General features: G+C 43.6%; 1 protein-coding gene across 3 annotated transcripts in view; it reads left to right on the forward strand.

Moving 5' to 3' along the window:
- Nucleotides 1–27,233, forward strand: part of FBLN2 (fibulin 2) — a 712,640-nt gene that overhangs the window by 625,226 nt on the left and 60,181 nt on the right. For all 3 annotated transcript variants that reach the window (XM_069643982.1, XM_069643983.1, XM_069643984.1), the window contains 4 exons: nt 4,362–4,490; nt 5,022–5,147; nt 11,998–12,114; nt 25,785–25,913. In XM_069643982.1, coding sequence (XP_069500083.1) covers nt 4,362–4,490; nt 5,022–5,147; nt 11,998–12,114; nt 25,785–25,913 — 501 coding nt within the window. The remainder of the gene's footprint in view (nt 1–4,361; nt 4,491–5,021; nt 5,148–11,997; nt 12,115–25,784; nt 25,914–27,233) is intronic.

Raw genomic sequence — 27,233 nt, forward strand, 5'->3', positions numbered from 1 at the left:
AAATGCAGGTGGCCACACAGGCTCTTCATGCTGACAAATATAATGGGGGCTTTGGTCTTCCTGTCCTTTATTGCTATGTTCTGGAAGCTAACTTATCACACTTACTAGAGTGGCGCAGTGGTGCGGATGGGGCCCGTCGGGCGGACATTGAGCAATTGGTCACTACGCAAGCATTGCAGGATCTGCCACACCTTCGACTTGCCATTAGAGATGGCACTGGAATTCTACTCTCCTCCTGGCTGGCATCACTCTCTTACTAGGATAAGGCTATCAGGTTATGGTGGGTTCTGGGTGGTATGGGTCCATTATCGCCAGTTTTTGGTAACCCTGGCTTCTCCACTGGATTGTCTGATGGGGCCTTTGTGTGTGGCATAGGGACAGCTGTGCACACTTGGGGCAATTATATTGTGGGGACATTCTGCTGATGTTAAAAGGAATGTAAGGTTGTGTTTGGGGTCTGGGAGTTCGAACGGTTTAGATATTATCAACTTAGACACTGGGCAACTAATGCTGTGACTCCCAGGGTGGGGACACATTTTCCCACTTTACTGGAGCTCCCTGAGTGGAAGGTTAGTTTACAGAAAAAGTTGACTAGATTGCAAACATTGCTGGATTGGTCTGATCCGGCGTTGCCACAATGTCACAATGATGAAGAGATTTAGAGCGGCCGGTCTCTGATGAGTCTTGGGGAAGGATATGGCAACCATGGCATCCCAGCATGTGACGAATAAACAGAATGTGTATGAAATCTTGTTTGGGTGGTACATGTACCTGTCCCATCTTAACAAGAGTGTTTGCTCTAAACTGCGACCTATGGGAGTTCCCATACATTCTGGAAGGAAGGTCTGGCTCTTATAAAGGATATTACTGCATTGCAGCTGCCTATGGTGCCATTGCCGATGGCCCCTTGGTGATTCTTTTGGGAGAGACGGTAGAGTCTGTCTACCCCTTGGAAGGTTCTGTGGTATCACTGATTAGCCACCTATTGTTGGCAGTCCAGTTCACAGTCAAAAGATGCTGGAAATCAAAGCAGGACCCGCAAGGCAATATTTGGTGGAACCAGATATGGGAGCTAGCCTCTGCTGAGAAAATATGTGCCACCTCCCTGGGTCGCCTGCCCAGTCACATTAATGCATGGATCTTCACCATAAGTTCTGTGACACGTATCATTTCCGCTCAATTAGGCCACAGTTGCTTGAATACTTTTTGCTAATTTAGCCTTCAGGTGATCCATTTCTGCTGGGAGGGTGCGGACTGGGGACTAAGCTGTGAGCACTGTGTACATGTTTCTCGATGCCCTGCATATTGTATTTGTTCTGACAGAGGCATTGATTGGATCGGGTTGCTCACTGCTATGGCTTTCATCCTGTATTCTTGAGAATCACCATGCACCTGTTGTTTTTGTCTTTGATTTTATCTGCATTTGTTTAATTGATTTTGTTTGTTGCCTTTTCTGAAAATAAGATAAAGTTTTAGTTAAAAAAAATGAGGGTATTCGCTAAGCGTGGCACACGTCACTTACCAAAAAATGTGATGCCGAATTTCCGGGCACTGTGTTGTTGTTATTCTGCTCATTTGTAGGGCACGTAGCAGGAGTAAGTATTCATGCATAAGCTCTCCTTGCCTCGATTTCCCACGGCCCCCAACTGCTGTAACTGCTCCTCTAAACTGCTGTGTGTGCTGATGTGCCACGGCTTCTGTTTTCAGTGGGGTTATAGCTGTAGACTGTCCTCCACTACTGCATCCATTGCTTCAGTCAGCTTCTGAAAGACCCTGATGTAACAGCCTTGCGATGTAGCCACATGCACTGCACAGTTCAGTTTCCAATGGGGTCTTTCTTGTGTACCTGCGGCCTTGGAAACAGAAAGCTTCGGTTATATCATGCTGTGACTGTCTTAATTATACTGCTGCATGCGCTAATGCGCCACAACATCAGTTTTCATTAGGGTTCCATCTTTGGGTATATCATCAAACCACACGATCCTAGTCTCAGTCAGCTTCTGTAGGATCCAGCCATAACTGCGCCACTGCACTGCCACGCATGCTACCGTTCCATGGGGTTACAGCTTTAGGCCTGTCCTCTGTCCGTGTGTTCGTAGCTTTAGTCAGCCCCTGTATGTTTCTGCTGGAACTGTTCCCCTACACTGCTGTATGTGCTGAGGTGGCCACAAGCCAGTTCCAATGGTCTTCTTCTTCCTCTAAAATCTGGTTTTCGCCCCACATTTGGGGCGGAAACTGCATTGGTGGCGGTATGGGACGAGTGGTTACAGGCAGGGGATGCAGGCAAACTTTCCCTGCTTGCAATGCTCGACCTATCCGCTGCATTTTATGCGGCGGACCATGGCATCTGGTTAGACCGCGTACAAAATATAGGGAATGTGGACACATGTGCCCTGGATTGGTTTGCCTCATTTCTGACAGGGCGTAAACAATGTGTACAGGTGGGAGGTTTCATATCTGAAATCCTCTCTCAATGCTGTGGTGTACCACAGGGCTCTGCACTCTCTCCCTTTTATTTAACATCTATCTTCGTCCATTGATGGACATACTGGAGAGACACCGCCTCAGGTTCCACTCATACACTGATGATAGGCAGTGTATATCAGACTTCATGGTGTGGATAATGCCCTTGTCAAAGTAGGCAGATGCTTGGAAGAAATAGGGATTTGGATGGCACAAAACTGGTTACAGCTCAATCCCAAGAAAACAGAGGTCATCCTTTTCGGAGAAAAACATCATTTGGAGGGGAATAGTAGCCCGCCTTCACCTCCGTTTCTGGGGTCTTTACTCAAATATGCCTCCAGGGTGAAAAACCTGGGATGCATATGGCATAGTGAACTGGGCTGTGATGGGCAAGTTTCAGCTAAAGTGCAATCATTCTTCTATAATATTCGGCTGCTGCGGCAAGCACTCCACTATGTACCCAAGACTGACCATGCTGTGGTTGTGGGAGCCTTAGTCAATTCGAAACTAGACTATTGCAATGGACTCCTCGCTGGAATCCCGGCCAAACAGATCCACGGTCTACAAAAGGCACAAAATGCAGGAGCTAGATTAGTGTTTGGTGCACCTAAAAATACCCCAATCTCAGGCCTCTGCCGCTACCTTCACTGGTTAGCAGTGGAGGACATATAAAATTCAAGATTGGTTGTTTGGTGTTTAAATGTGTTAATGGTTTGGCGCCAAGCTATCTTGGAGACAAATAGAACTTGTATCATCCTGCCCGGATCCTAAGGTCGGAAAATAAATATCTGCTTACCATTCCAAGGACTAAATGTGTTTCAAGGGGAGATTGTAGATTTTCAGGTGCCGGGCCTGGATTGTGGAACAGCCTTCCTCTGAATCTAAGGAAGGCCATTTCCCTTCTGGATTTTCAAGCAGGTCTAAAGACCTACCTTTTCAAATAAATGGTTACTTTCCCTGTGATCTCAATGATACCACTGTCATGTGACTGAGTCCTATATTTAGTTTTCTCTTCATCTGCGCCAGGATTTGATTCAGTTTGTTGTGTGCTTGTTTATAAATGACTCAAATCAAATGAAATGTGCCACATCTTCAGTTTGTAATGGTGGTCCAGCTTCCCTCACTGCAGTTTCATCATTTAACTATTTTAAATATGTATACAGAACAAATCCCCATATGGTCGGTCCAGTAGAGATGGGCAGCATAATTCTAAAAACAGCATTACATCATCACTGAACCAACCTGAAAACATTTTAAGAGAACAAAACAACAAACAAAAAAACGGAATAGACATGTATAGACACTGATTCATCAGTTTTTCTTCAGCTAAATGTAGCTAAGTTATACAGGCCAGTATTTTCTCTTTCAATATATACTATATCTGCCCAGGACAGTTAAGTGCCTTCTTTAGACATAACCCTCAATGGTACCACATAGCCGGTCAGATAGCACAGCGAGTAGAGTGCTTTGACATCTGTGCAGAGCCTGTTGACACAGGTTCGAATACCAGCAGGGCCAAACTCAGCCTTTCATCCTTCCGAGTTCGATAAATGAGCAACACTCAGGTACCTGAGGGTTTGTAGTGCTATATAAATGCAAATGATTATAGTGGGGGAGCTGTGAACTCGAGCATGAGAACACTCTCACAAAGTAAGAATTTGGAGAACCTGAACCCAAATCCCTGCAAGTAATGGCTATAGAATGATAATAAAGGACTATAGAGTGTGGTATGTGTGTGCTAGCTTATGTGTGGTTGGCCGTCAACTAGAAAGGCATCATAGATGAATTTCATTGTGGGAATGTATTTTGTAATAGTCTGTACTATGCTTTGGGTCAAGGGGTGTCTCCCAAACCAATAACTGAGTGACACTTACTTTCCTGTAATTTGTATTCCGTAGATGTCGATGAATGTCAGACTGGTGTACACCGCTGCGGAGAGGGGCAGGTTTGTCACAATCTACCAGGAACATACCACTGTGACTGCAAGAGGGGTTATCAGGCAGATGCATTTGGCAGGACATGCATTGGTACGTTGACGATAACAGGGAGCTTTAACGTTTGTTAATATGCCTTGTTAGCCTGAAGGCAAGATAAAGCAATGGTAGCCATGTTGTTAGCTGCTTCTTTTTCTTCGTAGGTGAAAAAGAAGTATGCGCTTCTAAATTGCATATATTCTTCATGACCATAGTTTCAACACCTGCAACAGTCTTCTGTTATAATTAAGTGTATTCAACACATTCTGCTCTGTTGTGGTTCATTAATTTGGTCCATCTATTCCATTCACATATTGTACATCGCTTCTCTGCGGGGTAAAATTAATCTTCCTGGCCATTGCGCGTATCGTCTATATAGCATTGCTTGGTGGAGCCAAGTATCTGCTGTTAGGTTTTATCAGCACTGTATGCCAATTAGAGTAAAAGGCCAGCACATATGAAATCGTTGGCACTGCTGTTTCGCACTGTACACATCAGTCAATGCCATCATTGAAATATCCAACTATCTATTTTTCCCGATCTGTTGTGCTCACCGTGAATGTATTTTGCTTGTTTTGCCGACAGATATAAATGAATGTTGGAATTATCCAGGACAGCTCTGTCAACACAACTGTGAGAATACCCCTGGGTCCTACCACTGCTCATGTTCCTCTGGATTCAAGTTAGCCTACGATGGGAAGCATTGCGACGGTATTGTGTTCATTATTTAATTCTTTTGAATTGAATGTTTAAGACTATCCAATTTGGTGGAAGAGAGGAGTGGCTAAGGTGGCAGCAGGCTTGATGGCCTCACACAATTAGATGCATGGTTCAAATCCAGTCCTGTGCAGACTTAAACTAAACAGACAAATAAGAGCTGTACAGTGGCCCACTTAAAATCAGATGAAGATATGTATCCAGTTTCCAGCAGGCATGGACATTTCCAATACACGTACTCTCGATAACTACCTTTGCCAATAGAAAACATTGGCCCTCATTCCGAGTAGGGTGGTAAGGAATACCGGCACCGGTAAGGAGACTGGTGCCGGTAATCCCTTACCGCCCTACTACGAGGTCCCTTAGCGGGTCCCTTCCTTAACGCCTGGTCTGACCAGGTGTTAAGGACGGGACCCGTTAAGGGACCTAGGTGCAAATAACGGGCATAGCATACGCCAGCCCGTTATTTGCGCCCTCCCCATTCCCATTGAGCCCTATGGGGGCTCAAATGGGAATGGGGAATGGTTTGGTAAATGGGGACTTACCGGTCCCTCCAAGGTCGGAATAGACCGGTAAGTCCCCATTGAACCAAACCGGAGTCGGTACCGGTATGGGAGGCAGTCATGGCGCAAATAGCCACCATACTCGAAATGAGGGCCATTATTTGGTAATGAAGTAATCCAATGATCCACCACGTGACTAAAGGAAGAGAATTGTCTGCGCAACACAAGAAATGATGCAGAAGAAGCTCGTCTTCCTCACCCTCCCTCATTCTACACTTTATTATTTGTCACCTTACGTATGTTCACAACAAGCACACATTTATGTGTGCATATTCCAGACATTACATCAATAGCCAGCTCCACGTGCCTATCGGGCAACATGACAATGTCCAAAACGCAAGCCTAACATGCTAGTGTGGGCAGCATCTTTTGCTCACAGTGGGTCAGTTTTCAGGCCACATTGAGTCAGGTTGATCAGTGTCCCTACTAGGCAGCTACTCGTTTTGACCAGTGTTACTGAACGTATATTCTTTAAAATGCACAATTTGCAACACATTTAACTCCAAAACTACCTCTTACTAGATCCTCAAATGGTTTCGAAGGGAACAAACCGCAGTTTGCAACGGTGGGCCACTTTTTCATTGATGCCCGAGTCAATGTTTTGCCCCAGTCCAACCCTGTTCACTGTTGGACAATCTGCTCAATAAATGGTTACAAGAAATGTAAAGAACTGCACTTTCAAACTCTGCTTTGGGATTGTTGGAGTGTTAGGTGGTTATAGATGTTTGACTTATGGCTTGCGATATTGTATTGATTTGGGCCTTTAGTACCTATAACCTGCCTGTAGTTGAGCAGTCTAGTGGGCATCCGCCGGTTTTGCAATGAATGTTCTCCTAAACTATTCCTTTATTTACAGGCTGAAAACTAGCAGCTCGGTGACCTGCCTCCAAAACGAATAATGCTTCATTTCTGCTGTGGGGACATCAGGGTGCCTGTGTAGGCGGATGTAACCAGATATGTCTGTAGACAATCAGCTGGTTTATGCAGTTAGTGTGCTGTGCCATCACAATAGAGCCGTCCAAATACTGTAGCCAGCAGCTGTGTAGAGTCTTCATAGTTCAGCAGTGTGCCGAATCTCTTGGGGCCTGCCATGGAAGCGTGAACGAGATACCAATGGAACACAATAGATATAATACTTAATTTCCCAAACACATTTCCCATCCTCGAGGCCATCCAAATGTATTAAAAAGCCTTCCATGAAGTAAATCTTGTGCATGAGTGCATACACGCATTGCAAGTGCAACAGTGAAGACAAACATTTGCCTTACTTAAAAAAGGTGTAAATAAGACCTTTCTCAATTCATGAAACAGAGGGCAATCAAGTAAGAAATGTGACTTTGCTTCTCTGGGTGATTTGTCATGAAAGCATTTACAGTCATCCAGAGGAGTTTACGTCCATGAATCCGAAATTGACTCAACTGGGAGCATTGTGCATAAAAAGAATGTTTACTGATAAATGAGATCAAATCTAAACATAGTTCTTGCCTTCCAAAGAGTTTTATTTCCTGGTACCTGGCCCCCATACGGGAAGCTTTCCCCCTGGAGCATCTGGAGCTTGTTACCCAAGTGTAATAGTGAATACTAAGATCACAGGGAGAAAAAAATGGGGAACTACCTCAGACGATTGCCACAAAAGCCCAGATCTAGGGAAAACAATAGGTTGTTGATTTATTTAAGCTAACTGGCACTTAGGCCCCATCAAAGTAAAGGGTTTCTTGTAGGTGGGCCTGAATGATTCCTGTCTTCAGGTTTGGGCATAAGCAGAGCCAGAAGGCTAATTGTTTAAATGCAGCTTGCTTTAAAATGCTCTGAACCCCACATCCATTTTAATAGAGTCGTTGTGGTTAATCTAGTGTACATTTACTCGGGTTACTCTTAAGTAAATTTAAAAGAGATTTCAAGATCTATTTTTCTGTATCAAGAGGTAACTTGTGTTGTTTTCCTCCAAGGATTCTACCCTAAAGACATGTTTGAAAAAGGAAAGTTTAAAAAATAATTTAAGCATAAAGGTTTGAAAACCAAAAGTGAGTAAAGTTTCCAAAAAAGAAGAAGCTCATAACGACATGATATGATATGATATATGATATGATATGATATGATATGATATGGCATTTATAATGCGCCTATACACAAGTGTTTCAAAGCGCGACAAGTTTGATGCTGTATGATGCTCAATTGAGACAGCATGAAGAGCCCCCCTCTTTATATTCACATATTAGAAGATCAGATCAGAAACAATTTAAGCATGTTCCAATTCTCTATGGATCATGGGGAACCTCAAAGCCGCATTGAAGAGTAAGGGCAGCACGCCCCAATCACATTTAAACAAAATCCAAAGGGATATGGTCCTGTCCAGGAGCATAGTTGTCTTTCTGAGAAGAAAGAGCGAGGGCCACCTAATGGAGTCATTACACTAGACACTCATTCTTCAGATCTAAAAGAAAGGGACTATACATTGAAGCATTGAGGCTTCATATACATGTTGAGAAAGATGTTGCCCATCTGAGGCTTCCACATTCTTACGAGTAGGCTACCTTTTGCGACCACAGTACAAACATTATTGGGAGTCTTCTTTTTAAAGTACCTTTTTCTTTTTTAACAAGGATCTCTAACTGGCTCAGGTGTAATTAAGCCAACTACTATCTAAAACTCCAGTTCATAAATTTTTACATTGGCCTTTTAGCTACTACATTTTGATGCTAAATTCATTATCATATCAAAACAGATGCTCATCTGAGAAGCTTTGCCATTACTGTTATTGTGGCGAATTCTCGAAGGACATACAAAATTAAAACGGAGAGAACATTTTGCATAAAATATTGGGACGAGCAAATCAAATCAAGGTTTCCGCAAACAGCAGAAGCAGTGCCCAGGTTGAAAATTACTTGAGTGTTAGACATTGTAGTTGGTTGCTAGCTAATCAAACTGACCAGTCATAACATTTCCAATGGGGAAGATGGCGATTGCTGTATGGTGAAGAGGAGAGCAATGATGGGGGAGCTATTTAAGAGCTAAGAAGTTAATGCCAAAGAAAACAAGCATGTAGCAAGTTCATATAATGTACAGGGCAGTAACAGAAACATGTAGTTATTGTTGGCCCTGTTCTGATTTTAAATTGACAGTATGGAGCTCATGTTGCTCCTATTCGTAATTTGACGCTGGGGCCCTGGTACATTTGCACTCAGGCATAGCCAGGTCCCTGCTGGCAAATGCTTGTCATTTGCACAGTGGGGTGCACATGTGCAGGGCAAAAGGAACGTACCAGCATGTACACTGCCCTTTGCCCTACACATTTGCACTGAGGCATACAAATGAGTAAACGCTGCCTAGCATGCATGCATGCCAGGTAGTGTTTCATTTTAATTGTGAACGCTGCATTCGATGTGTGCTTGGTAAGCAGCATTCACAATTGCAAATGAACACTGCCTGACATGAGAGCATGATAGACAGCATTTCATTGTACTGGTTAATGCTGCTTGCTATGTACGCATAGCAAGCAGCATTCACAGCTACAACTAAATGCTGCCCACATGCAAGCATTGTCTGGCAGCTTTTAATAGTAATTGTGCACGCTGCCTGCCATGCGAGCATTGGCAGGCAGCCTGTAAAATTAATTCCATAAAGCTGCTGGGCCCCATAGGGATCTCCAGAATTGGCGCTGGCATGACAATCCGTGCCAGTTCAAATGCTGGAGCATTTGTATAGCAGAGAGGAAGGAAGGTGGAGGAAACGCAAGTTGCATTCCGCCCTTCCTCTCCGCCATACAAATGATTGAAAATGTGGCGTGAAGTTGATGGAAGGCATTGAAGCCTTAGTCAAGGCTTTTATGCCCTGCACTAACATTTCGCTCCTATGGAACATGCACTCCAGCATCTTTTCTGTCCACTGGACCTGATACCTAGGGGAGGAAGCCAGGACAGAGATGTGTCCCTGTTTTACTGCATGTACAGTCACCTCAATGTCATACAAATATTCTGCCTCACTCCTCTTTCCCTTCAAAGCAGAGTGGATGCATATATGGGATCCTATTGTCTCCTTATTTTTTCTCTTAAACTAGTCAAAGACCATAAGAAGCACATTTTGGGAAAATAAAGGACTTTGTCCTGACTAGGAACAACAGTGGCAGAGGAACAGCTTTCAGGATAAATGGAACGCCTATGTAGCTCCTACTTTAGGACTCATTAGCAATCCGTCAAATTTCTGCAGAAGAGAAAGTTAAATGATTTGATTTGTTTTAAAATAGCTCTGTGTTGTTGCCTTGTTTTGAAAATGTCCCCAGGCAAAGAACACAAACGCCTAGAAACACTTGTGTACAGGCGCGTTATAAATGCAACCTCATATCATATCATATCACCATAAGAAACCCTTCCGAGGAAATGATGTGGTTCAGAGAATATGTACTGGTCTTTATTGGTTTCCCAGTTTGTAACTCTAAGTACTGGAGTGAGTGTTCAGCAGACATGAAGGAAAGAGACAGAGACAGCATACACAGCATAATAACCTACCTTTTCTCCCTTGGGGCATTGAAACGGTCTTCCCCTTTGGGGGCATAGTCTGCTTTTCGGGTCTTTTCCAATTCGAGGTAGGCACTCCACATCCCAAATCCTGTCCATTGATTAAATTCAGCAGTTAGTCTAGCACAGTGCAGACAGTGTAGAAAGAGTTCTGCCACAATTTAAAACGTGCTGCTGTCACCAGATCCGAGCTCAGCAAGTACCATGTTCAGTAAAACTCAGGGAAACGGCAGCAAGCTATGCGTGTTATCAGGTACACCTCAAATGCATGGGTACACACCTTGCAGGAAAGATATTCATGTCTATTTTTGAAGCAAAAACACATGTGCACAGTACCCCAGATGCTTGCTGTGAACATGCTACTGTCAGTCGGCATTGGAGACCAAGTGGTGGGATGCACTGGAGCCAGTAGACACAACTTGACATCAACATACAGCCTAAATCATTCTATTCTGGAGATGGTGATCCATCAACAAGTAGCATTCTTGATGTGCCTTTTATAATCCAAGGACTACAAGCTCCAGAATACAAATAAATATTCGGCGCAACCATCGTCCCAATGGCATATCAATAAAGAAAATGAAAGTGACCAAACCTTAACATTGATATTGGGTGTTGGGTGAAAGTGAACAGCTGGAAAAAAAAGCTATGATTATGCAAGTCTGGTATGCTAATAACTTTCAGGATTGATGTACCCGCTGGGTACTCTAATGTACATTAAGCGCTTTACTCTGACGCTATCCGAACATCTCTTTATATTACACAAAGAATCCTTATTAATAATGGGTGGAGGAAAAACATATAATATTAAATATAAGGAGTTTGTTGCTGGGGAGGATTGAACCCATACGTACTGCTGCTGCTGGATACCCAGCTGAGTGATCGTACCTGTATTCCACCAACGCTCTAGTAATGACAAATACCTACATGCACATGCAACAGCATGCACACATTGCAGACAGTGCATGCACTGAATGTTCACCCACAAGGGAATACATTAAAAGACGGACAGAAACCTAATGCCAAAACAATGATGGCACATTGCATGACTGTACCAGCCCCATCCCAGGGAGATTTTGGATATAAAATGTGTCTGCATGTGTCTATTAAATAAGCCTTCCAGTGAAGAAAAAAAGAGTGATGTGTTCAAATGTGTACCTCAAGTACAGTATGGGATATGGGAAAGCAGTCAGGAACCTTGATTTGAGGCTCTGGAGAAATTGATGAATAATCCCATTATAGTTGTAGATGAACCTTCCAAGGAAAATACTTGCATTTATTTTGATTTGAAACAAAACATCAGAGGTGAACGATTTGGCTCTGCGTGGTATAGGAGCATGGCCGGGTGACTTTAATGGTTGCAACATGGTTCTGTAAAACGTCTTTAAATGTTTCAGAAGTGTACAACAAGAGTAATTAAAGGAAAGAGGGTTCCTTGGCAAGATCGTTTATGGGAATCAAAAAGTGTTATTTTCTTCCTGTTTCTTTATTAAGACAAAAAGGGCACCTCTCTCCAATGTGCTGGAAAAATATTTCAAAGAAGGAGAGTGTGTTGACATATGTAACACTAGCTGTTTAAGTATGTGGTCACTTCTGGTCAAAGCGTGGCTAAACCTTTAGAACATTTATGCATGTTTGTCTTCCCAGTACATGTATCCCATCTAATGCTGCCTAATAGTATCTAAACATGTTTAAAATATGTATTTTGCTGAAGCAAGATTGCATTTTTTGCTGCGGTCTCACAAGATGTTCCATCTCTCATTTCAGATGTGAATGAATGCGAGAGCAGCCCATGCAGTCAGGAATGTGTTAATGTCTATGGCTCCTATCAGTGTTACTGCAGACAAGGATACCAACTTGCAGAAGACGGCTATTCTTGCAAGGGTAACGGGTCAAAGTGTTTACCATTCGCTACTCTGCATTGTGTGCCCAGTGTATGCAGGACAATCTAAATGATAAGACGGACCCCCTTTTTAAAGTTATCCTTTTGGGTGCCTGTCACTTTGGGGCACCCAAAAGGATAATGATTTACCTGAGCAGAATTGCCTTCTCAAAAATATGTTCATCATGACAACGAGAGCCAATGGGGACAAGGAGTGACACAACACAGCAAATCACAAGGCAGTGGACAAAGAAAAGATAAACAGAAATATTGTACAAGGATAGGGTATGGCCTGGTGGAACATTCCTATCCTCTGTGTCCTTAACAACATTATGATTCTCCACCCAAGAAGCAGAGGAGAATCTGAATGTTGCAGAAGTCCAATATTATGTGTGTTCAAAGATTAGCCATGACCAAAGCGGAAAAACACGTGTGTAGTACATTCTGTTAAATCCTTAATTGCTTGACCAATCAGCCTACTTATTGATATCATGCAGACTACTGTCTGGAAGAAAACCATTGAAAGTAATTGAGTGGGCCCAAAAAGAATGAGGCTACCAGATTCCCTCAAAAATTCAGTATCCAATGAGCCAGGACAGTAGTAACGAGGAATTGGAAGAATGGAAAAAGTAAATAGCTGGGAGTATTCTGCCACTAAAAAAAGTGGACGTTTTGTGTCCATATGTTCTGTGCCTATATTGATAGAGGCATAGGGCCTCATTCCGAGGTGGGTGGTAAGGGATACCGGGCACCGGTAAGGAGACCGGTGCCGGCAATCCCTTACCGCCCAATTCCAAGGTCCCTTAGCGGGAACCGCAAGGGACGTGTGGTCGGACCACGGGTCCCGTTAGGGGACCAGGGCTCTAATTACAGGCCTGCCATTAGCAGGCCCTTAATTAGCACCTTCCCCATTCCCATTGAGCCCTATGGGGGCTCAAATGGGAATGGGGAATGGCATTTGGAATGGGGACTTACCGGGTCCGCATAGGGCGGAATATCCCGGTAAGTGCCCACTCCACCAGATCGGACCCGGACACGATTTTGGAGGCAGCCATGGCGCATAGCACCATGGCTACCTCCAAAGTCATAATGAGGCCCATAGATTTGGGCAGTTATCAAATGTGAGGTAGGATATAGGAGAAAGAGAGAGCTTTCATGCCTGAAGAGATGAAAAAATACACACCCTGCCATCCGAAGGGTGTAGTTAAAATTTTGAAAACCCTTATGTCCATACCCCATTCGTAGGGGAACAAGCACAGTAGTTTTATAAGCTTGAAAATAAGAATATATTATATCCAGGCAAGACAATGTCCGTTCAGAACTCCATTGGCATACCAAGGGGAGTTATACCAAAAGCCTGGAGGCCTTTTTAGTCAACTGCTTCTCAGTAACCTATAGACTACAGGATCTGGGTCTGCATGTGAGTTGATCAGTTTTCTGTGTCGTTCGAAGCTAGTTGAGTTTTAAACATTAACAGCCCAACATGGTTTTCCCCTCTAAATAAAGTCCATAGAGTAAATTCACAATCTTAACAAGGTCAAAAAAGGAGTGCATTTTCTGTTCCATACAAGCAGTGCCAGTCATTCCGTTGACTCTTCACCTTCCCAGGCACCACCGATGGCACTGCAAAAAAGACATGGTAAGGTCCAAAATTTACTAAAAATGTCTGCACTGCTAGCAACTGGATTCCCTGTAGGTATAGGGGGGGATCAGTATTATAAAGTGCAACCAGGCCCAAGGGCATCCGGGTACATCATTTTGCGTACAGGTTTACAGAGCTTTATGTTACAGTTACATACAGTAGAAGGAAGATGCATATGTGTTACAGGTACATAGTTGTTGCAGATATATACAGAGATAAGGAGGATACAGTTAAATACTACAGTGTAAAATTTGCAATAAATACAATCGGTCAAGTGACAAGCCTCAGATCACGGAGCTTCAACTGTCATTATATCCAAATCCTGAAGCCAGCGCTTAGTGTTGCACTTGAATAAGCGGAAGCAAGGTTCTGATCTGAGGGAAGGAGGGAGTGTGTTCCATAGCTCTGATGCCCGTACAGGGAAGCTAGCACCTCCCGAGTTATGGAGTTTGAATCTCGGTATGGACATTGTGTTTGCTTGAGCCGCTCTCAGTGGTCTTGAGGACGTATGTTAGGTAAGTTGGTTGGTAAGGTAGGCTGGAGCGAGGTTGGCCCTGGCTTTGTGTGTTAGGGCAAGAGTTTTGAGAGATATTCTGTGCTCAACCGGAAGACAACGCAGGTTGCGTCTAGTCTCAGAAATATGCGATTTCCTAGGGATGTTGAGGGCTGCCCTGATGGCATTATTCTGGATAACTTGTAACTTGTTAATGTTTTTGTGGCTGGTACCTAAGTATAAGGCATTACAATAATCAATTTTGGACATAACTAGAGTTCTAGCGAGTGTGATGCAATAAGATATGTAAATGAATGGCCTGCAGGCGGTGATTAGTTTACAGGTATATGCGGATGATGTTACTACCGCATTAGTTTGCTTAGAGAAGGATAGGGTGGCATCAAGGTAAATGCCCAGAGTTTTAGTATTGTTTGAGACAGTAATGGAGTTGCCATCTATAGTAAATGATTTGAAGGCATTGTTTAGTTTTTTCAGTTTAGCGTGTGTACCCAGGATAAGCAGCTCTGTTTTTTCGTCGTTTAGACAAAGACCATGTTGCGCCATCCATGCTTGTATCACAGAGTAGATTTCATTGAGGGTTTTGCTGTCAGTTGCATAGTCTCCAGAGATGGGAATGAGTATCTGGGTGTCGTCTGCATAATTGGTATACGTGACATCCAGATAGTCAAGGATATCGAATAAGGGCTTCGTAAAGACATTATAAAGCATGTACGTTAAGACCAAGATTAAAGTCCCCAAGTTAGGATACTTTCTGAGTTAGGTTTGGTATTAGTAGATATAAGGGATACAAAATGTCCTCAGTGAATGTGGAGGTCCTGGTGGTCGGTAGATAAGGTGCACTGTTGCTATATGATTGGGTGATAATGGTAGTTTGATGGACAAAGATTCAGCAGAGGGGATTTGGAGATCCTGAATGACTCTAATGTCGATGGTGTTTTTGAAGATAAAGGTGAGACCGCCTCCCTTCACCTGGTTAGTGTTTCTGTCACATCTGATGATAGCATAGTCGTTGGGTATGGCTAAAGCCAAGGAAGGGCCAGAGGCTGCATTTAGCCAAGTTTCCGTAATCACAAGGAGATGCTTTTCAGTAGTTATAAAATCAGCGATGTCCAGTGCATGGGCGGGAAGGGACCTAGCATTCACCAAGGCTGCTTTGATGAAGGTGTCTTTTGCTAATGTTTTCTGTGGTGGTAGGGGTATGTCATGCAGCGTGATAGAGGCCAGATTAGTGTCTGATTCATTGGCCTGATTGGCAGGGTTGTTGTGCCTACACAGGTGTTTATTTCTCTTGTAGAGGTGAGGCTGAGGAGTTTTAGTGCACAGTCGAGCTCCTAATCTGAAGTTTCTGAATGTGATGCTTGGGTGGTAGGAGCGTGGTGTGGTTTGAGCATAGTTGCTTGTGATATTGTTGCAAGGTGAAGGTGAGCTGTTAGAAGGCTTCGAGTATGAGCAGCATTTTAATCTAGTGTTTATTCTAAGGTTTCTATGAGTAATAGAGCAAGGTTGATTCGGTGTTGGTCTGGTAGCAAAGTGGCACAAAAGGCTGTAGACAAAAGGCTGAGGAGGATATCCAGATAAGATGGCCAAAGGACCAGAAGAGATGGTAACCACCTCTGCCAGACCAGACATCTCCATGCTGAAGCAATTAGGCTAAGGATCACTGTGCTGAATCTCACTCATTAAAGAAGGCCATAGATCAGGATAAAAGGGGAACAGCCTAATGATGAAGGCCTGCCATTCCTTGTTGAAGTTGCCTACCCATCAGGGCCTTTGGTCTGGTTTCCATTTGAACATGGGTTGAATGTCTTTGTTTAAATCTTGTGGCAAAGACGGCCATCACAAATGTGAACAATATCTCTGGAATGAAGAGAAAGGTGCCTCTATACAACCTTCTGTTGTTCAATCAAAGGTTGTGCAGTGCTGCAAATCTTCAAATGAATTTTAAAAGCTGCAGGCAATTGATGTAGAGATTAACCTTGTAGGTCACCAGTGATCTCCAGTCATCATGTGGCCACAGTGAAAACTTGATCCCTGAAGACAACCATCCAAATGAATACCAATATTCAGATTTCAGTTACAGGGCCATTCCATTGCAAAATTCCACATGTGCCAGCTGCTAGGGTGTCTCTCCTTTGTCTTTACAGAAATAAGCATATCCCTTCAGTACGGTTAACGCTTGAAATGCCTAACGGTTGGTAATGAAGCCGGCTTGGAAACAGTGCTTGGACAGAAAAGGGCAGGCACGTTACAAGAAAGTCTCATGAATATATTAAGATATGTAATCTGAAAAACAGAAACTTGCGGATTTCCTTTCCATTCTTCAACTCTTTGGGCATCATCAATTTCAGGGCACAGGAACCCATATCCACAAAGAAACCTTGATCAGCCGACAGGGAATTAGCGCTCAGGGTCAGAAATAACTTCTGTCCGTTTACAAAAAATCAGAAAGTTGTGCAAAATCTGATGCCAACTCCATATGCCAAAGAGATGTCTTGAACCATTCATAGGAGATGGCTGAGGAAATCAGCTTAATGACCTCAATGTCTGCCCAGGAGATGACTAGTCAAAGTAGCTTGGTTCAATGGAGAGAGATGAGAGCAAATTTAAGGGAGTAAAACCTCCACTACTCCCCAACCCCCACACACACCTGATTTTCATAAGATCCTGGTTATGACAACCATTTGGAACGGTCAAAGAGTCATCTTTCAAATCTATTGTATGATGTATTCATTTATTTTTTCGACTGAGAGCGAACTTAGCTAAGGAAGCAATGAAGCATTGTAAATTGGTCGTAGGCACAGGCATACATTAGATGGTTACAGGGGGGACAGTTCTCGCAACATAGCATTTGATACCGGCATATCATTTAGGGTAACAAGGACAAGTTAATATTTACACTTAGCAGGGAACATGTAACAGTGCTGAGGAGGGGTTTAGGGTTGAATAATGAGCGGGTTGTAATGGGTGGTCCTAGGGCTTCAACCTGGGCTCTGTGGGTTCAGGGGGTGATCTGCAGGAAGGCATTGTTGTTGATAGGTCTAAGCTTCCACTGTCCTGGGGCATAGATTGAGCATGTTTCCTGGTTCTTTCTATTTACAAGCAATCTTTGTTAAGCTACACAATATCTTTAAACCTAAAGTGATGGTTTCTGGTTTCAGGACGTTGGCTCTTGTGTGTTAGATTCTTGTTAGAATTTCTTCTGGCATTTGCCGATCAAATTTTACTCTTTGGAGGAATTCTGAATACGTTCTTTATCAAAGCTGTTCTTGCCCTTCCATGTAATCTCTTCTATGTCATATCATTCTCTAGTAGGATTGATGGATAGCAAGGAAACAAATGTCATTTAACTTTCCCACAATTTCCTTACTAAATATTTTTAACATCATTTCACTCAGGTCAGGGATCCATATGCACACCATGCACCAGTCTGCACCCAATTTTAGCACAGAAAACTTTCCAAATACATTGCTATGTTATTGGCATAATTATAAACAGAATAACATCTTTGCTTTCTAAGCTGTGCACGATTTGGAATGTTTTTCTGAATGTACAAAATTAAACATTTGAGTAGATAAGAAGTCTCAGCATAATCATTTATTATTGATTTTCATCCCATCCATTGGTGTGTTCTGCCAATCTATTAAGTTCCTCCAATAATATGGAGGAAAAGATTTTACGTCCCACATCCAGAAGGGTGATAGGACAATAGTTTTTAGGTTTAAGCCTATCTCCCTTATTGAATAATGAGATCAGCTGTTACATCCTCCAGGATTTCGGTATGGACTTGTAATGAATAATGTTCTGAGACAAGGTGCATAGTATAGAGGCCCAAAGATCTATGTCCCCTTTAAGGACGTAGTTTCAGAACTCGTCCGCCCCCGGCACTCTAGAGGTGTTCACCCTGATCATCAAATATGGAATATCATCAATGACCACCTTTTGGTCCCATTGAAAACAATTTAAAATGCTCTAATTCTCTTCTTCTCTGTCTAATCAGGAGGCATATAAATCATGAAGATACTTTTCCCAGGAGCACTCAGGAATGGGATTAATTTGTTTGTGTTCCTGATAAGACCTATCTTCGTTTGTTTATGCCTAAAAAGCATTAGTAGTATTTGTTGCTAGGGGTTTTAACATGGTTTCTCCATCAGACTGTATCATCTTTAGTTTATGCCCTTTAAGCCGAGCTTTGCCTCTAGTTCAACTCCCAGGGTCATAACTATTTTTCTTAAGGTCACACAATTGATGTCTTAGCTCTTCTTTCTTTTCCTGTACCTATTATCAAAATTGTGCTGATGCAAATTACTGCCGGTAAAACCTTTAGTGTGCTGAGTACCCGCACATTTGGACACTGTATCAAAAAAGAAGGTGGAAAATAACAGAACGCAGAATAATTCCAATTGCTCCTCCTCCTCAAGGGATCCTTACAGACCAGCCAGCTGATTTTTAAACCTCTCCACTAATATAGGTCTCCGACAAATGCGATTACATGCATTATTTACCAGCACACCTTAAAACAAGAATCTATCCTTACAATTAAACTTAGCCCAAATGATCCACTTACGAGTAGATGGTCACTATGGTCAGCTGTAAATATATTAAATCTCTGACAGTTGTGTAATAATGACTGAGAGGCAAACATAAAGTTGATCATAGTCGTGGTATTGGCTCTTTTCCAAGTATAATTAAAAGTATTTGTGTCTGCAAATTCCAAGTTCAAACAGTGCAAATCCCACACATTCATCAGATCCTCAGATCCACCCATCTACGTCCATTGCCATTTTGGGGTTTGGCCTCACCATTGCTCCTGTAGGAGTGGGGGTTCAGGAGGGTGTGACATTCACTTCATAATAATCACCTCCACAGGGTTGTCCCTACTGTTGGGAAGAACTCCCAGGTATACCACAGGGACACTGAAAGTCCTTGGACTCTTGGAAGGCCCAACACCCTCCCCAGCATACATGGAGGACTCAGTCAATTGCAAGTTCAAACTGCGGTTTGTTACAGACAGAGCCAACAGGGATTAGCACAGGAACAGGGGAAATCCACGCACGTCTCATTCGCTCTCGGCTCGCAGGCCGGTTTTACCCAAGTGTGGCGTCAGCGCCATGTCACACCTTGGGCCCTTCTCCAGAAAACCTATCGGCCCTTCTTATTGGGTGTTGAGTAGTCTACTTCCTATAATGGGCACGATACAAGTTATTCTACTGGCCCTCGCATGTCAGGTGGCTGGCCTGGTCCATCCCCAAGTCACTATCTATAACAATGTTGCAGTGTGGGGGGTCTACCATTGGTTCTTGTCCGTTGCTACCTACCGCTAGGATACTGAACTGTGGTTGGCTAGAGCTGATGTCCCCAGGCCTGGGATCTGCAAAGCTCTCGGTGTACCTCTTCAAGGTAATAAGAATAAATATGTGTCTGCATTGTAACTTGTGTTTACCACCTTAGTCTATGAGAGTGCTCTTTGGCCCGGTTTAACACTTGCTTCTTATTGTAGCATATTTTTTGTAGTCTACTGTCTGGTATCCTGAGATTGACTCTCTTTCCCAGCGCTGGCCGCTGTCCATTGTCTGCTTTGGCTGGGTCAAGTGTTCAGTGCAGCTCTGAATTTTGAGGAATTATTCGTATTTACTGCAACTGGTGCCTTTGTCGTCTAGGGAATGCAATGTCATCCGTATCTTGTGGCCTTGGCTGCGGGTCTTGTCTCACACGTCTTGCTCTCTGTCCAGCTTGAATTCAGCTCAGCTCGGCTCTTGCTGAGAGGCCTGTGGCCCGCTGCAATTTTCCTAAACCATTATAATGTGGTTTCTACAATATCCATGCTAAACTACATTCTCCATAAGTTAGTCTCATGTGGTTCTGTCAGGTCCCATAGGTGCCCCTGCAATTCCATAGGGTTATTCGCATGTAAGCATCTGCAAGCTTTACTCAGGATCTCTTGCTTCTTGCGGTTTTCTGCGTTGCTGCATTTGGCTAGTGGCAAAAATAATAAAAGCAATGACACTATGTCATGTGGCTATCCTCTCAACTATAGAACTGTACTCTTGTGTTCTTTGTGTTTTCGAGTGCGTAGTTGTGTCCCGAAGTGCGGCTTGCACGTGTGCTTCATATCTAACGCAGCTATGTCGTGGTGTCTCTAACAACGTCAGCACCATGGCTTATTGGTGCTTTAAATGGAGACTGTCAATTGAGGTGTCTTTGGTTATGGACTGGGGCTCCTCGTCCACGCTGTGGTAAATTTGTACCGCACATGGTCTGTAGGGCTGGATGAGGGCGTATGGCTGGCTGAGGGTGTATCTCTCGACATACTTGTCAATCATTGTCCCACTGGGAATTGGCCCGAAATAGAATGGGTGATTGTGGTGTTTCCTGGTCTTCTTCTGTGTCATGAATTTCATAGGAGGGGGAGGAGGGGGCAGGCTTCCCCATCCCTCTTCACTACTGAACCGGGCTTCCAATGGAGCCGCTATATGAATAGCCAGATCAGGCTTGTGAAGGGCAAGAGCATTCCAGTATCCATTAATTATGAGGAGGTCCCCCCGTTAAAGAATGAATCAGAGTTTTATAAAAGGGCCACAACAAGAATACCTGGATGTAGGGAACCCCATAAACACCAGCCTGCCCCAACCTTGTTTTTAATGGCTGTGATAAGCCCCCCGTAGAGCCTTCCCCTCTTCCCTTGACCGGACGGTTGTATACAATTTGAATACACATTGAATAACGGAGCTTCCTTCAACCAGACCCCCTATAAGTTAATAATGTGGGATTTCATTAAATGAGATTCCTCCTGTCCTACCCTAAACATATGTTTGTATCCTTATGTGCTCCAGGAGGATATGTGTATGCTGGAATCCTATGCATTAAATCTGATCCCTCTCGTGGTTTTGTCAGACCCTAAAATGGTTCGAACCCATGACCAATCCATATCACAACATTGACCACTATCACCTATCCCCTTCAGCGGGATCACATTTCTATGTCCAGAGCCCCCTCTTATTATCATCCCAGTAGTCTCTTTAATCTCCCTCTCTCTGATACCAACAGATATAATATAAGTAGTGGCACAATGAAGATCATAGTCCATAGAAAGTAACGCTCCCTCTCATTGAATAAAAGGTCATATACAAATTTAGAGTGGCTATGCAATGATACAAAGTTCATACATCCCAAATCCCTAATTTCCACCTGTGCCAAATCCTTGGAATATACATTTGCAACATTGGAATATGATGAAGAAGGGTCAAAGCATTTCCCTGATTAACCACAGTTTTTTGATAGTCCTCTGGAAGAAGTTCAAGACCCAAAATTCCATAAACTCCCTCATAACTAGTATTATTATTATGCTTAGAGACATGACACATTTGTACGGTTAGTCACCATCGACCACGTCCTCAACTGGGAATGTACTGGGGGAGCCAGCTGGGATATGCTTCTCTCAAAAACTCTCTAGATGGTAATTGGTTTGGACAATATAGATGCCATATTTAAACCTTCGTTCAGCAGTTTAAAAGTATCAGAGCTTTCACAAGGCACTCGCTGGTGAGGAATCAAAGAGTTCAGAGATTTTCCAGCTCTTGCCTAGGTTCCTGTAGAGCTGCCCTCTGAAGGAATGGTAGAATATTCCCCATCAACGATTTACTAGATTGTTCCTTCTGTGGTTTTACATTTTTACCTCTTTTCTTCTTATTGATCCCATTGTTAAGTATGGGTGATTCCAATCAGACATCATTTGAGATTTCTCAGTCATTTTTAAGATCCTCTATTTATCTTAGAGGGCACATTCTTAATATTCTTCGGATTTTATTTCTTTTTTCCGACTTCGATGGGATTAGGGTATATTTTGAGGGCCTGCTTAATGGATGCTGTATTTCCTTTTGCAACATTATCAGTATCTACATTCTGTTGCTCCAGACCCACAAGATTACCATTGTGCATGGAAGTGGACCGAGCAAGGCTTATCAGTAGGCATGATTACACTTCCTGGGTATTAATTTGGTCAATTGTATTTTCATCAGTCGGAAAATACAATTGACCAAATTAAGCTGGCTTTCCACATGCGGAGCACAAACACCTACGGCTCGAAGAGAAGCTTTATCGCCCCTCAAATAATTCTGGGCCTTGATGAACCCTTCCAGAAAGCATATTCTGGAATTCACTGATTTGAATTGGTCCTTTGCCGCTCTCATGTTGAAATTAATGTTCTAGCACTAGCAAGTTCAGCACAAAGTTCAAAGCTGAAATTGAGGACCTGCCTGGTATTTCCAGAGGAATATGATAGTTCGTATTTCTTTGGTTAGTTCCTTCGTCATTGCTAGAGTAATCCAAACTTTCTTCCAGCTCTTGAGTGGAGGGGATTTATCCAATGATTTCTAAGCGAGCTGTCTGAACCCTATCCGGATCTGAATTGGATACCCCCTTAGCGATTGGAGGGCTAAATCTATTGCTTTCCTACCTCTCTTATCTGAGATTGATCCACCTCAGAGGTGGCTAGATCCTGCTGTATATTAGATAGGGAAGCAGGGGCCATGTCAGTTTCATCCGACAGTCCTGAGTCTTCTGTGGCAAAGCAATCCAAACCCAGCTCATCCTCCATGTGCATGGATGATTCGAATTACAAGTACACTGGAGGCTCATGATAGCTTGAGAAAATAAGCTAGTTATTTTTGGAAGGCACTTCTCCTTCTGTAGAGTGGTAAGAGATTTACTGCGACCCAATCAAACAGCAGGAGGGGCAGGTGCACGTGTATCTCCCTCAAGCAATTGACCTTCACACAGGGCCCCTCCCATTTGTAGTGTGGCTTTGGTTTTTAGTGCATATGAGGTCATGATGTAAAAAAGCACTTACCTCATGGTCTTTACTCCTGGGCACCTGCGCCTAATGACACAATTGCACTTAACAGTGCACTTTGCGGGCACTTTGCTGCACGGATATGGTTTTATGGTTGCTCCCCATCCTCTTTCTCACCATAACAGGGCTACCAAAATGAAGGAACAACTCCAGGTAGTCCTTCCTACCGTATGTTGGTATCATGATTGTAGGGGTGGTGAGAGCACGTTATCACGTTATCAAGCACACTTGTTCAGTGGTGTGTTGGAATACATAAGGCTATGTGAAGTGACGTCTCAACGTTTTACTTGTTATGAGAACTCACCAGCTCTGGCTATGAGAACATATGTTATTTTGGTCAATGACCTGCCCTTACCCGTGCTTGCTTTGCGTTTGTTTTATCAATGATTCTTGCATTTCATGTGCTTGACTTGTTTTGTCAATGGCTACAGCATGTTATGTGTTTGCTTGTTTTGTCCATGATGCGTGTACCTGCTTGCTAAGGTGATGGAACATGACCATTGTATGTCACTAGCTCATGTGTTAGTTTGTTCTGGGCATAGGATTAGGGATCAGTGAGCTGAGCACTGCATTTATGAATCAAGGTGGTATGCACAGAGAGTACAGAGTCACAATAAAGAGTGACACTGTGGTGCAACATTAAGGGTACTGTGCTGAGCTTGTTTACCCTCACTCCCACATCCCATCCGATCACCCTAAACCTCTTTCGGGTGTTCCTAATTCCCTCTATCCATCCCCAACCTCTCCCTAATCTTTTTCTCCACATTGGCTGCCTTGTGGTGACCTTTTATTTATAGTTCAGGAACCTGTGCCTTCCATGGTTGGGGAGGGGGTGTGGATGTTTCCCCTTTGGGCCTGACAGTGTGTGTGGAGGCAAAGACGAGCTGACAGGTGATATTCCACGGTCCCCTTCACTGGAGAGCACTGGAGTGAACAGTGCCAGGTACCTCTGCCTCAACTGCACTTAACAGTGCACTTGTGGGCACTTCGCGCAATGCCATGGATATTGTTTTATAGTGCCTACCCCTTCCTCCTCCTCACCACGACATGGCTGCAAACATGAAGGAAGGCCTCCAGGTAGTCCTTACTACTGACTACTAGTATGGCCACAAACACAAACTGACAGATGACATTTCAGACCCTCCTTCACTGGCGAGCACTGGAGAGCGCAGTATCAGGTACCTCTGCTGCAACTGCACTTAACAGTGCACTGTGCATCACATGTTCTGTCTCTCTTCCATGACCTGTGCTCACCCAAGCATTTTCACGCTCTCTTTTTCTTTTATATCTTTGTTTCCTTTCTGCCTTGTATTTGTATACCAAGCACCTTAGACTTCCCCTGCCCTCACAGCAGAGACTCCTCTTCATTCATGCTAACATGACACTTAACAATCATCAAATCTGTTATATCCTGTATTCCCTCCTCCAATCCCCTTCCCCTTCTTGCATATCCCATCTCCTTAACTCACCACTACTACTGCTTTTAGCCTCACTCCTTCTCCAACCAGACAAGTGAAATGGCAACTGTTCTCCAATTTGCCAACCCTAAGTGTGCTCCTGTTGTTTCCTTTGCTCCACAATGGTTTGTGGAGCAAAGGAAGAGAGTAGATGGGAGTAGAGAGCTTGCACCAGCCCTCTACTCCCAGCTTGCATCCTTCTTCGACCTCTGCCCTTCTCCTTGACATTTTCTGCATGGAAAAATGGGCACACTGTACATGTGTTGTGTATAGTTATATGGATCGGGGTTAGCATGCGAGCAGAATAAAGTGTCCTCTCTTACAGCAACCTCCATCCAACATTCTAAATTGAACCTTGTTCATTCATGAACCAAAGGACCTTGTTTCTTTTCCGACCCACCCTCCCACCACCCCCTCCTTCCCACCTGCCAACGGCTCTCTATGCCACTGGTACTGGATCTTTCCCCACACTCCTCTCTCGTCCCATGCATGGTATGCACCTACACCCGAGCCTCTCTAATCGACCCCCAAGCCCCCCCCACCACATGTATCTGCTGCTGGGTATATGCTCTAGCTCCGGCTGCACCGGCACTTCTTTCCCACTGTCGTCTTTGTGCGTTTCCCGCCATAACGCGCTCTACAAGACGGAATACCTTCGAATCACGTTTAAATGTTTAGCGGGACAATTCCCTTCTTATGTGGGGACACGTTGAAGAGGGAAAAAAATATGACCAGGAACCTGAGGTCGAATCACCTCAAGTTATTGGACATTCCCACCACCAACTCAGTCTTTGTCAAGAGCTGCGCATTCTGGGCAGCTGCACCCAAAAACTGTAATGCATTGCCCTTTGCCCTTAGAAGCTGTACATCACTTGAACTGAAAGCTTAAAACTCGCCTATTTGAATAGGACATATTTTACCTCGTTCTGACAATTTAGGGAGAGTAGAGCAGTGTTGTTTGTCTTTGCCATCTGTGCCTTTAGACCTTTGGTCTTGGCGCCTGCAGGCCATTCTGGCTGCGTCACTTACAAATAAATTAAAGTAATGCTTTTTGCAGCCCTTCTGCATGCCGGCATATAGCTGCCGACGTGCAGTCCCACAATGAGCAATTGAGCTTCTGTGTTATAACTTTTATAATGGTATTTAATTTGACATTAAGCAGTCATGTGCTCCGTGTTGTGGGAAGGTAAAGTTTTCATTTTGTTTTTCAGATATTGATGAGTGTGTACAGAGTAGCGGCACTCTGTGTACTTTCAGATGTATGAACGTACCAGGGAGTTATCAGTGCGCATGTCCCGAACAGGGCTACACAATGGCAGCAAACGGAAGAAGCTGCAGAGGTAAGACACATTTAAATCAGTTCTTTTGTACATTTTTGGTGAAAGAGAAATACACTGCTGTGGAAGGTGGCAGCTGGGACCAATTAGGGAATTGTAAACTCAGGAGCCTCTTATAAACTGTGAGGACTGCAGTATTTATTTTATGTTATGTTAATCTGCTTTCATACTGCACCAGATCACCAGTGCCTAGGCTTGTCCGTGGAGTGGCATACTGTGGCACCAGCAGATGCATTGAAAATTAGGGTTTTTCAGAGCTTTGTGTATTCAAGCACCACTTCAGAGTGTATTCATGAAATTCATTTACATCAAATTTTCGGAACCTCTCTAAACAAATAGGGTTATTGGCAAAGCGTTTATCAATGGGATTGTTCAATTATAAAAACGCTTCTGTGAATCTGGCCCATAGGGTTTTGTCAAAAAGCAATGCTGTGGCTCAAACTTTGCGCTCAATTAGCTTCACGCATTTGGAGATGTATGATCTGATCAGTTATTTATAAGGCGCTTAATACCCAGAGGTTTCTAAGCGCGCACCTGTGGATTGAACCTGTGGTGCTCCATGTTGTCCTGCTTCCAAGGCGAGAACGTTTTCCCTGAGCTTTCCCCAAGTATACAAACAATGTTCTATTACTGAGGACTCCTCCCAATCTTTTTTAAACCCTTACAATGAAAAAGATGATAAAAATACTCACCATTTTTGTTTGTATTCCTGCTTGTCATGTGTTGCTCATTTACCTCTCACAGTTTCCATTAGTATTATTATTATTATTATTAGCTGAATTTGTAGAGCGCACTTCCACCCAAGGACATCTTGGTGCTAGGAAAACACACGGACAGACTACCAGGCACCCAGACCTAGAATATAAAGGTTTTCAAGTGTGTCTAAATTCCAGATGGTTTTGGATGCGCCTAAGGGCCAGAGGTAGAGCATTCCATAATCTAATGGTAACCACTGAGAAAGCCCGCCCCCTAACCTGGAATTTTGGAACTAGACAGGCCGAGACAGAGTGGAGCTCCCAACAGGGAGATATGGAACAAATGTGTCCTGGAGGTAGTTAGCTCCCTGACCATAGTAAGCCCTGTGAACCAGACAAAGAGATTTGAATTCAATTCGCCTGGCCACTGGGAGCCAGTACAAGGACCATAAGACAGGGGTGATGTGAGCACCATAGAGGGAATTAGTACCCCCTCGACTAGCAAGATTTTGTAGCAGTTGTAGCCGGTGGACCAGACCAATGGGTTGGGCCAAGAATAAGGTGTTACAATAATCTATCCGGCTTAGAACCAGTGAGGCCACTACCAGAGGTCGTAGGTGGTGTGGCA

Source organism: Ambystoma mexicanum, chromosome 2p, assembly GCF_040938575.1.
Source record: "Ambystoma mexicanum isolate Mex_15411 chromosome 2p, UKY_AmexF1_1, whole genome shotgun sequence".
Taxonomy (NCBI): domain Eukaryota; kingdom Metazoa; phylum Chordata; class Amphibia; order Caudata; family Ambystomatidae; genus Ambystoma; species Ambystoma mexicanum.